The sequence below is a fragment of the Thermobia domestica genome, chromosome 8, assembly GCF_964235325.1.
Source record: "Thermobia domestica chromosome 8, izTheDome1.hap1.1, whole genome shotgun sequence".
In the NCBI taxonomy this organism is placed as follows: domain Eukaryota; kingdom Metazoa; phylum Arthropoda; class Insecta; order Zygentoma; family Lepismatidae; genus Thermobia; species Thermobia domestica.
The window spans coordinates 52,746,269-52,758,821 of record NC_137461.1 but is presented as its reverse complement, the minus strand read 5'-3'; the positions used below and the strand labels follow the sequence as shown (position 1 = coordinate 52,758,821).

Genomic DNA, 12,553 nt, shown 5'->3' with positions numbered 1-12,553 from the left:
TTTCTGTTATACAGTAGCTGTGCAACGATTTAGCAATAATTTTCCGGATACAACCTTGAATACTAATTTATACAAATAATCAGTAGCGGATTTAGAAACGTACTTTGGGACTGGTTTCTCTGATTGTTTCATTTTCTAAAATCTCCTAATTTTATTTGGGAGGAGCTTGAAGTTTATGAGTACAGGCATAACTAATACTGTATTTCGTTTCGTTTATATATTTAGCGATAATCTTCCGGATACAACCTTGAAGATCATTTTATACTGAGAATCAGTGGCGAATTTAGAAAAGTTCTAAACATTCGTAATTTTTATTTGACGGCAGCTTAAATTTTATGAGCAAAGGCATAACTAATAGATATTTCGTTTGTTTTAGACATTCCGTAATTTTGGGGAACAGGCTTCAGTCCGAAAGACCGCCCCCCTAACCCTCGCAAAACCGTCACTGCTGGTAATTAGTAATAATAACGATTTAAAAACAATAAAAAATGAAGTCAGCCAATTCACAGTACACGCACTATTTCTACTTCATAGATGGAATGAAGAAAAGTTTTGTCAGAATGGTCGAATGCTGAGTTGAATTCCGGTCTTCTCGATAGAAGCGCAAAAGCTCCAGTCAATCATGTTTGTTCTGCAGTTGTATTTATCTTAACTTAAATATATTCCGTAGTCCTTTTTTGTGTGTGTGTTGGTGGGGTGGGGAGAGTTCCATAATGATATGAAAGGTATGAGCCAAGAACATGGTACTTAAAACAAATTTTCAATTGCTGAGTTACGCAGCATCAGATAGGCAGCAACGCATACCGCTTCGTTTAATCCCTCATGTATAGACTTATGTGAAAAATCAGCTTTCCGACTTTCAAAATGGATTGTGCAGCAGAAAATTTCTAATTTCTTAAAATAGTAAAATTATGGGTTACCATGTTCTTATCTCACACCCTTCATGTTCAATCCCTCTTGTTAAAAATGCAGAAAACTTGAGGACTGAATAAACCGTGATGGTGCTTATATAAAACTGTAGAATTTCAAGAATGTACAAAACCAAAAGCTCTAGGTGTGCAGCCTTTAAGTGTATCATATAAATGTAAGTATTTTTCTTATGTTTTATTTTAATTTTATTTTGTTCCAAAAAGAGGGTATGGAATATTTTGAAGTAAAAATACTACATAGAATTTTGCTACTTATTTGAGTATTTTTTTTAAAAGAAGTAGTTGGCTGGTTTACACCAGCTGTTTTATATATGTATATATATATATATATATATATATATATATAAAAACAACTGGTTTAAACCGAAAAAAATTAAAAGGTACGAAAAATGCGAATCGTGTGAACTTCATGGTGACGTTTCCATACATCAAACCATCTGCATTAGTTTTATTTCCTTTTCACCTTTTAATCAAGGTGTCCCATGTTCAATTCTCGGTCAAACCACAACCCTTCTTTCATGCGTAAACAAAGTAGCGGTTCGGATGTCACTTTAAGTGAAAGTTTTCTCCTTGATAACCTCAGTATTACGTAAGGATGTTAAGCCTGAACATACGAAACGAAACTAAATTGTATATTTCTGCATGCCTGAATGCCTGTTGTTTTATAAAGAAGCCAAGCTTGCTTAAATATACTGATATAAATTGACAAAATTTATCGATTGCCTACGTAGCTTCCAACATTAGCTTGGATTGTACTTTCAATGATATGTACGCACTAAATTTGTAATTTAATACCTCAGTTTTAACGTACTGATTATGATACGTTGACCTTTAACTTTTACATGCAAAGCAATAACAGGATTTTTTCCGTTATTGTTTTACATTTAGAGTAATGACGGGATTTTCCCGATGGCTAGGGCGGGAGTTTCTCAATTTAAGAAATTTACTGACCGGACTTCTTTAAGCTTATGTGACCTCTTCCAGCATAACCCCGTTGTTGCATAATAACACCAAGGCGAAACAAACTTATTTCTGTCAATATGTAATATAAATACATAAAGCAAAATATCTAAACCCAAAAAAACCTGGTTTAAACCAAAAAAGCCTAGTTTAAACTCCCCCCCCAAAACGGGCTTTTGGCATTTTCAAAAATAACCATGGCTCTTGCCAACCCTGCTTACTTTTGTATGTAGGAGGTTAAAAAAAAAAATCTTATTATATACATTGGTTAATCCTTTGGAATTCATAATGTAAATATGTTGAGAAGTAAAACTGTTTGAAATATCTTTTCGAAATTCATGGTTTATTTTCGAGGTTTTATATTATTATCGGCATCAACCACTAATTAAATGACTTTTTGTGTTGTAGAGAAGCGAAACAAATTCTGATTTATCAATTTAAAGCAGAATTTTCAAAAAAGCCCAAAATTTCCCAAGCAAAAAAGCGAAGCAGAAAAAACCGAGTTTTTTTTTTCCAAAAAAGCCGGTTTTTTTCCGAGCCCTTGCATCTCTATCGTGAAGGAAGTTTATTTTCCAGCATACCAGAAGAAAATAAGGATGAAATGGCGGTTCAAATACTTCGAGAAAGATTCTACTATGAGAACAAGTTACAGAATATCGTAGTGATTTTTAACTTGCCAAACTCTCAAAGGTAATAACTGTTTTGATATTCAGGAAATAGTTTGTTTTAAAATATTTTCAAAATGGTACTTAAGAGGAACAATTCATTTTAAAATATTTTCCATTGTGAAGACCTTCGTTTTGATATCAATTTTGAATCTGTACTAGTTGACAATGAACTGTACCAACAGCAAACAGCACATCGCAAGTACTGATTTTTCGTCAATATTTTGAAAGTACATGAAGAAGTAAGGGAGAAACTAATGGACTCCCTTAAGTGATGTATTTAAAACATTTTCGGATATTATTTCAGAACAAGCTCTTTAAGTGTAACTTTTTTTTTTTTCTCATCAGACAAGACTACATGATACTGTTTGTGAGAAGAGGAATGTAGCAACAATTGCAACACATGACTTGTCCAAAATCCCAGCGGGAAATTTAATGTATACTGCGAGACCACCTGCTGAAATAGTGCTTCGGCCGTTGATGCGGTTGAAGGACTTCACAGGTGCTGAGCTATTTTCGCAGTTGCAGAAGGAAGCCGATGCAGTTCGCAAGGAAAAGAAGAGAAATACCTATTCAGGGATCCATAGGTATGTTAGCTACTGTTTAATTTGTTTTTTAAGGTCTTTGTAACACCAATGTTATATCGTCGCTTCTATCATGAAAGAATACAAGATGTATCAAAAAGGATTTTAGAACTTTGGAAACTGATAGTATCGAATTGATTTATTGATTTAGTTTACAGACATGGTTTTGGTGTAATTTTGTAGCAAAATACTTATATACCTAAAGAGGTTCAATGTGTGATGCGGCACACATCCCATCTGAAGTCTTACTTCCTCTACAACGTCTTCAGTCGTACGGGAACGACCTGAAGATTTGTTGTGTCTTACCGAACATCCAGTTTCAATAAAACTCTTATGCCACTGATAAATAATAGGCCTTACCTTACTTTGTACGAAAATTACGTTGAACAGTTGTTGCAGATTTGGATTCTTCATACCAAAAAAACACAGCTAGCACGCTCGAGAAGGCAGCCATCTTTCCTTCAACTGCCGCTAGCGCTTGCGGTGGCTTGTTTCTGAACTAGTGTACTACGTGAGTCAAAACTTGTATTTTGCTACAAAATGACACTAAAACCACGTCCTCCTTGATGTACACTGTATAAGTACCACATTGTTGACATTTGAGATACTTCTACGTGGAGTTTCAGATATAGTCAACCAGGGTAGCGATAAATCTGGAAAAACTGGGAAATATCAGGAAATTGAAGAAGACCGAGAATAGTCAGGGAATTTCTATTTGCTAAGAATTAGATATTAAGAACATTTGAAATTAAAAAATGTAAGACACTTTCAGATGGGGTTGTGTGTTTCCATTAATGATATGTAACAAACTTATGTGCATAGCCTTGAGCATTATCTTTTGCTTTCGCTTGTGGAGTAGAATATATTGGTGAATCATCCACACTGGAAACGATCCAGTGGAAGTTTCATCTTCGATACACGCATAATTCAATTTTTTTTATTGTTTTAATTTGTTTTTATTTATGTATTATTCTCATTGGTTTCGATGTTGTCGAAGGTTTCTTCGTGCATTAAATGAGGGTAGCTTATCACACAAATGATGAAATATGGTTACTCATATTTAAGTTTGTGTTTTTTCATTGTATTGCATTTTAATTCACAAAGAGGTTTATTTTGGAAATGTTTATAAGTTTATGAAAATATCATTCTGCTTTAGAGATGCAAAAAAGCCGGCTTTTTTGAATCGATGGTTTTTTGCACATAAAAAGCCGGGTTTTTTGAAAAAAAAAACGAGAATTTTGGAAATTTTGGCTTTTTCATTGTCATGATTTTTCTGTATAAATAGCTTTCTTATAGTATACTCTAAAGTTAAATCAGATTTCATGACCTAAATGCCATATTTCGCTCTGGAATTTACCATCATGATGGATGGAGCACATGGTTTATGAATTAAAGTAAAAATAAAGTACGTAGTATTTGAGGACAATTTTAGAAGCTGTTTAACCTTATTTTAACTTCTGAATCATCGACATTTTTTTCTTCTCTAGATCGTTTCTTTTTAGTCATCCGTGTTTCATTTCTTAGAGCTTAGAACCCTAGCTTCTAGCACATAATTAAACTTATGTTTTTCAATATATCCATCAGGGCGTACTTCCACATTTCCGTTATACTGTAGCTGTGCAATGATTTAACAATAATCTTCCGGACACAACCTTAAATACCATTTGATAGAAATAATCAGTATCGAATTTTAAAAATATTTGGGAGGGGTTTTTCTGAATAATGTTTGTTTTTTCTAAAAATTCCTAACTTTTCTTTAAGACGAGCTTAAGTTTATGAGTACAGGCATAATAAATATTTCGTTTCATTTGTATATTCAGCTATAATCTTCCAGATACAACCTTGAAGACTATTTTATACCGATAATCAGTGGCGGATTTAGAAAAGTATTTTAGGAGGGGCTTTTATTAATGCTTAGTTTTTCTAAAAATTCCTTTTTTTATTTTATTTTATTTGAGGACAGCTTGAAGTTTATGAGTAAAGGTAAAACTAATATTTAGTTTGTTTTAGAAATTCCGTAATTTCGGGGTAGAGGCTTCAATCCGAAAGACATCCCCCACCCCTAACCCTCTTCGCAAATCCATCACTGCTGGTAATTAGTAATAACAAAGATTTAAAAACGAGTAGAAAGGTAGTCGGCCAGGACACATAGTACACGCACTATCTCTACATTCACACAGATGGGATTAAGAAAACTTTTGTCAAAATTGTCGAATGTGGGGTTGAATCCCGGACTTCACGATAGAAGCGCGAAAGCTAACCACTCACTCATGTTTGTTGTGCTTAACTTAAATGTATTCTCTCTCTCTTTCTTTCTCTATGGCCACAAAAGCTCTCTATTGACTTCTGTCCTTATCCAATTCAATCCAGTTTCTTCTCCGTATTCCTATTTCTGCTATATCCATCTTAATATTGTCCTCCCATCTGGGCCTAGGTTTTCCTAATGGACGTTTTCCGATTGGATTTCCAGTTAAAACTTTGAAAGCGTTCCTACCATTCTGGCTACATGACCTGCCCACCTGAGCCTCCTAGACTTGATGACTCTAATGATGTTTGGTAAACCGTATAAATTATGTAGTTCCTCCTTATGAAGTTCCCGCCATTCCCCATTCCCGTTCCTCTTGGGTCCAAATATTCGTCTCAGAATTTTATTCTCAAATAATTTCAGTCTGCGTTCTTCCCTCAGCGTAAGCGACCATTGTTTCACAACCATAAAACATAACAGGCATTGTTATCATTTTATATATTTTAAGCTTTAAATTCCTTGACAGAATTCGCGACGACAAAATATATTGAACTGAATAATAACAAGAATTTCCTGATTTCAGTCGACATTTAATCTCTTTGTGGGTATGATTTTGGTCTGGTAATACTGGTTCAAGATATTTGAAAGTATCCACTGTGTCGAAAGTATTAATTGATATTTTAACGCATTCATAATTTGCCATATTACGATTCTTGTGAACTTCCTTGTATTTAGATTTCTCTGCATTTACTCATGTCTCTGCAAGCGTTTAATAAAGCCTCTGCATTTCTTTCGATTGTTCTCCTATTAGCTTTACATCATCAGCATACACCATAACCTGGTGAGTACCATTCAACTCTAGGCCCTGGATCCTATCTTTGATTTTTCTTATAGCGTACTCCGGAACAAAGTTGAATAATAATGTCAATAACGCATATCCTTGTTTCAGGCCAGTCTCGACGTGGAAGCTCGCATTTTTCTACTTGGACTTTACTCTGGGATTCATTTAGACACTTAGTAAATCTAGCTTTTTCGGTATTCCAAATTCTGTAAGAATGTTGTACAATGTTTCCCCCTAACCGAGTTGTAAGCCTTTCTAAAATCCATAAACAGTCGATGTACTGGGTAATATATTCCCATTTTTTTCGAGTATTTGTCGAATGGTAAATATCTGATCGATTTCTACTAAATATACACTGATAATCTCCAATAATTTCATCCGCGTATGGGGTCAATCTTATTAATAGAATGTTGAGAAATGCCTCGATAATTATTACAACCAATTTTGTCGTCTTTCTTGTGAATTGGAACAGTGATTGATTCTTCCACTCATTTTAAATATATTCCATAGTTTTTTCTTTTTGGTTAAAAAAAAAAAAAAAAAGTTATCTAACGATATGTTGAATTTTCTTGTTAAAAATTCAGAAACCTTCAGTACTGGGTAAACCGTATTGTGGTTATATATTCTACAGCCTAGGAAACCATATGCTCAGATGAACCGTCTATTACGTATATGATCCATGAACAGAAAATTCGATACTTTCCCGATTCTGAACAAGCTTAATTAACAGTCAGTGCATTACAGAATTTGGAGCTTTACCGATTTTGCAGATCCGAAGCACCTGATAGGTGGTAACAGATTATTACGTATGTGATCAATCAGTGAAAAATTTTTCGAAATATTCATACAATGTATATGACAGTTAAAACTTAACTGAAAAATGTCAAGAATGTACAGAGTTACCCGAAACGAAGCTCTTGATGTGCATATTTCTCTCATGTTTTTCTTTTCTTTATTTTGCTTCAAAAAGATGGTGTGTGATATTTTGAAGTAAAAATACTACATACAATTTTGCTAGTTATTTATGTATAATTTTTTAAGCACTTATTGCATATAAGAGGTTAAAATATTATTACATATATTGGTTAATCCTTTGGAATTCATAATGTAAATATGTTAAGAATTTTTAAAAGATCTTTTTAAATTCATGGTTTATTTTCGAGGTTTCATATTATTATCTGCATCAACCACTAATTAAATGATTTTTTGTTGTAGAGAAGCGAAACAAAGTCTGCATTATCAGTTTAAAGCGAAATTTTCAAAAAAGCCCAAAATTTCCCAAACAAAAAGCGAAGTAGAAAAAAGTTTTTTTTCTTTCTTCAAAAAAGCCTGTTTTTTCCGAGCCCTTGCATCTCTATTCTGCTTACAGGTTTCTGTAATTTTTGAATCTTTAAACTTCTGAACTCAACAACAAGGACAGCTCTTAAAATATCTAATCTCGGATTACCTATTATATGCGGTCTGTCAAAATTACATAAGGCAGAAGTTCCTGTTAGGCCTATTATATCAGGTCAACGCCATCCCACGTGTAAATTGGCCAACTGGCTTGTGAATTGTTTTAAGTGTTTGAATATTCCCCTTACTTATTGCGTAAAAAACAACAAATACAGTTTACCCTCGGACATTAGTTCTCTTGATGCCTCTGCGTATGACAGAAGTAGAAGAGTCCACTACAAAAAATAGATATGTGTATGTACTACGGACAACAAGTGTTCGTTTTCTCCTGTTGGAGCGACTCTGGAGGCGAGAGAAAGGAAGCTGGAAGTTTAAACATAGTTGCCAAGCTAGGTAAATTGGTTCCAGGTCAGCAGTACTTTCTAGTCAGGCGATTATGTCACGCAGTGAACAGAGCGCGCACATTTCAAATGCAACCTAGCGATGTGTTTCTAGGGGCTTCGATATTCGGTTGATTGCGCCAACGACTCGCAGGAGGACTTATGTTATTGTCTTTCTCTACAGCAGACATACGTTTGTACTTGTGCAGTTTACTGCATTGTTGTTCAAACATTGCCTTTACCGCTCACGCAAAAAATAACCTTTTTTTTTTCTCCCTTCTCTCCTTTCATTAAGATAGACCGTCCTTGGCACTCTGCCAACTAGAGGTTTCAGTCGAATAGGCAAATTGAGTTAACGCAAATAACATAAAAATGGCATCAATTGTTGTAGTTTATGAATCGGTTCTAACATCCTGTACAGTAAAAACCTTTGTACTCAAGAAGTGAATGAAATTCTTAATCTTCTTGAATGTTGCCTAAAATACAATATTCTCTCATTTGAAGGCAATATATATCAAGTTGAAAGTTTGGCTATGGGAAAACCCATTATCACCATTGTTAGCTAATCTAGTACTTCATATGGTTGAAAGTAGAATTTTGAAAGAACGGAAGCTTGGTACGGTACGATATTATAGATATGTTGACGATGTACTTGTCTTGTACAAGGACGATTTACAACTGGATTACTTATTAAATGAATTAAATAACATTCATAAGAATTTGAGATTCACGGTTGAGAAAGAAAAGGACGGCAATCTTACGTACTTAGACCTTAATATAAGAAGGCATAACAACAAATTCATACCAGTGTCCACCACAAGCCAACTGCAGGTACACAGTACATTCATTATAAATCTGCACATTCAGTAGGTACTAAAGCAAATATTTGAAAGTATTTCTTTTTGCGATTTATACATCTTACTTCCTTAAAAACAGATTTACAGAGTTCGAATACCTGATGAAATTGTGTAGTCTGAACAGATACTCAGCTCCAATATTAAATAATTGGTATAATCGGGTTAAAAGGAATGTACGTTCCGATAAACCTGAAACCGACATGAAGAGTAAAAGATGGATAGGATTGCCTATTTTTCCTAGATTGACAACTGCATTAAATAGAATCTACACTCAATACGGTTTATGTACAGCTTTAAAACAACCTAAAACTTTAGAAAAGAACATTGCTCAATTTAAAAGATATTACACAGATCCCAATGAGAGTTGAGTTGATTTTGAGTTTAACGTTCCGTTCAGCAGCGAGGCTATATGAGATTTGGACGTGCTGATTAACATGGAATCCGAACCACATAAGCTCCTGCCGGGAACCGAACCCGGTCTCCCACGCCAAAGGTGCGTACGCTAATCGCTTGGCCACGAAGGAGCTCAGAAATCGGCCATTTATGAAATGGAATGCAATTGCCAAGAGGGTTACATAAGCAAAACGAAAAGAAATTTCAAAAGTCCGAGTAAAGAAACAGAGATTCAAAAGCGGAAAATCCGGTGTCAGGTTTATCGAAACATTTAAAAGAAACTAAGCAAAAGGTAGAAAATTCAAAAATTTTATTTGGAGCTAGAAATGAAGTAGAGGGATTGTTTTTTGAAAATGTATTTATTCATTAAATAAAAGTAAAATTAAACTTAGACAATGGATGGCTGAATGACGAATAGGAGGCGGTGTCACAAAATTTTCACAGCATTGGCATAATCAAAATAACTTGAGTTGGCAACCTTCCGACAGAAATAAAAAAGGCGCACAAACTGACTACGCCATATTTTAGTTTGCTTCAAGAACATCTGCAGATCGCTGACGCTTTTAACATGTTTTCCACACATCTCTTCCCCTTGGTAAGTCCGTTGTTCCTTTTTATTCCTTGATGTTTCTGTTCTTTTTCTGTCTGTTGTTAACCTCCGTGACCAAGAGTCCAAGGGAGAGTCGAAAGCTTGGAAATTTAAAGATTCAAGAATTATAGAAACCTATAAGTAGAATGATAGTTACAATGTCTTGCAATGTCTTTATGAAAATAGCTGATAAAGTTTCACATTAGTATATGCATTGGCTCAATATTCAGTGAATAGCCAGACTAATTTCATCGGATTCGTGATCTTTAAATATGGGATACGTCTATAGGTACCAATGTGCAAGTTCAAGTTCTACTTCCTACTTAAAATCCAATATTTATTATGATACATTTATAGGTACATATTTGATCATTTTTCATCAAAAATTATGTACTTTTAATGATTTAATTATAATGATTCCTCTCATAAGTTTTAAAATTTTTAAAAATTATTCTGATATTAAAAATGATGCAGCAATTTGCGAACAATATTTATGATACATGAGTTCAAATAAAGTTTCATTCTCTCTCTCCCTTTAGTTATTCTTTGAGCCAAATTTTCGTACGCTTTTTCAATGCCAATATAAAATGTCAAAAGCTTCATAAAACAAGATTATTTTCAGACAAGACGTATAAAAAGTATTATGTAATTGGAATGTATTGAAGGTTGGAGGGTGTTCCTCATGCGGACACTCATAGTAGCTACCTCTTTTTTTTTAAGACTCAGAATTTGCCATTCACATTATCGTAAAATTATAATAATAAATAGTTTCCAATACACTGTGGAAGTAACGAAGTTTTATGATGTGCAATTTTCGTTTTATTGTTGATATCTTCATATCTTTGCTGTAGGAAAAAAAAAAAAAGAGGTAATCGGATGTCTGTCATGTTCCTATGGGTTTTTCTTTTTTTTCCGATCCTTAGGTTTTGGAACTAGGGAAACAAACATATTCCTTCTTACTGAAGGTTCATTATCACGTGTGATATTGAATGAAGGAAACTGATAGAAGCGATGGATTGTATTTCAAATTGCGGGTTTGAAATATTGTGGATTTTGATACTAACTTAAACACAAATTTGGTGGCGTAGTCTGAAGAGTGTTCACTTCTGAGCCCAAAGTTCTTGCGTTTAAACTATGGATGCGCGATATGGGTTTTGTGATAAATAAACACCGAATGGGTGGGTTTTCTCGGTGTTCTTCCGTTTGTCCATCTATTAAGATTCCTTTTGTTCGTATATCATTAATTCAGTAGTTTGTAGCTCTTTTGTGAAACGTTAAACTAATGCTTTAATTTAAAGTTTAAAAGTTAAATAATTAATTTCCGTCTGTCAATGACCTTAACCCGCCTTCTGGAATTGTGAGACTACAAATTTGCAGTGATTGACTCTTTTCACCCGTCTAAATAATATTCCGGGACACGATTTTATTTTTCTCAGAAATAAGCTGTTCTCTGCTCGTTCAGGCGTAGGAATTTAGATTACTTTCGCGATAGTATCCGTTGTTGCGAAATAGAATGTTGTAAATACCCACCTGAACTTAATACAACGTAATAAAAACATTATTAAAGAAATTCTAAAGGAATAAATAGCAATCTGAGAATGAGTGTATACACTATATTGTCATGTATTAAAAATACGATCGTGTTTCATTGTTTACAGTAATTTTCATTATCTTAGAAACTTAAAGTTTAAACGCCTAGATTAAACACAAAAACTGGCTGTGACCCAAGAAGAAATAGGAGTAACAAATGCAATTTGATTTATGCAGTGGATCGAGGTGGTGTACGTGGAAGAAGAAAAATACTCAATGTAATCGTCAACAGCCGGTTTTTATTTACGAAGCAGTGCGGTGAAGCGGAGAGTAACAATCTTCCTCAAGTTTAGCGTGTTGTTCACGTCGCAGAGGCAGAATCGAAAGTGAAGAGGTATTGTAGTTGTGGTATTCGTTGTATCCAATGTTCCTGTGCAGACAATCTTTGTCAGTTTCCAATTATTCCAAGAATATATTCAATCCTTCCAATTCTTTATCATGGATTCGGAATGTATCAGTTGCCAAACCTTTTGGTAGTTGCAACATTTGCCGGAGCGTCTTTCCGCTGAGTTACATAGGATGGCAAGGGGTAGCAAGTCACATGAAAGGTAAAAATCGTATGAAGATGTCCACGTTCTTTTCAATGTTGAGAGCAGTTATACCATTATGACTCAAGAAAACAAGCCAGTACCTTCTGACTTGGAGAGTCATCTTATTTGTAGCTCATCTATTCAGAACTGAAAAGTTTCTTGCGATGTTACCTACTCAAATGTAGATTCTGCAGTGCAAATGGGTACGATTTCGGGGACGAAAGAAAGTACTTCACAGGGATTCTTAGTAAAAGATAACACTATAAAAATAGAATTATTATGGTGTATTAAAAGTGTAATGACATACATGAATGCGCACTGCTGCTAAAGATGTAAAAGTACCAGTTATGTTCCTAGACAGTAAGATTGCATAGAAAATACAGCTTCAACGTGACAAAATAATGTACACACCCGTTTATGGGTTATTACCATATTTTAGAAGTGAACCAATTCAGTTGTTGAAAGAAGCATAAGTGTGTAGTACCGTAAAAGGGCAAGCGTGCATGCGTTATTTCAGATAAGGTTTTTATGAAATTCTATAGCTTCTGACCTCGTAATCTCTTTCAAAGACATGCTTTCACCCATGAACTTAAAA

The 12,553-nt window shown here is 34.4% G+C and overlaps 1 protein-coding gene across 1 annotated transcript in view; it reads left to right on the top strand.

Moving 5' to 3' along the window:
* The window catches only part of LOC145692896 (leucine-rich repeat-containing protein 47-like), a 53,242-nt gene that overhangs the window by 29,306 nt on the left and 11,383 nt on the right, over positions 1–12,553 (top strand). The window contains exon 4 of the mRNA XM_081768450.1: positions 2,903–3,141. Within this exon, the coding sequence (XP_081624576.1) occupies positions 2,903–3,141 (239 nt within the window). The remainder of the gene's footprint in view (positions 1–2,902; positions 3,142–12,553) is intronic.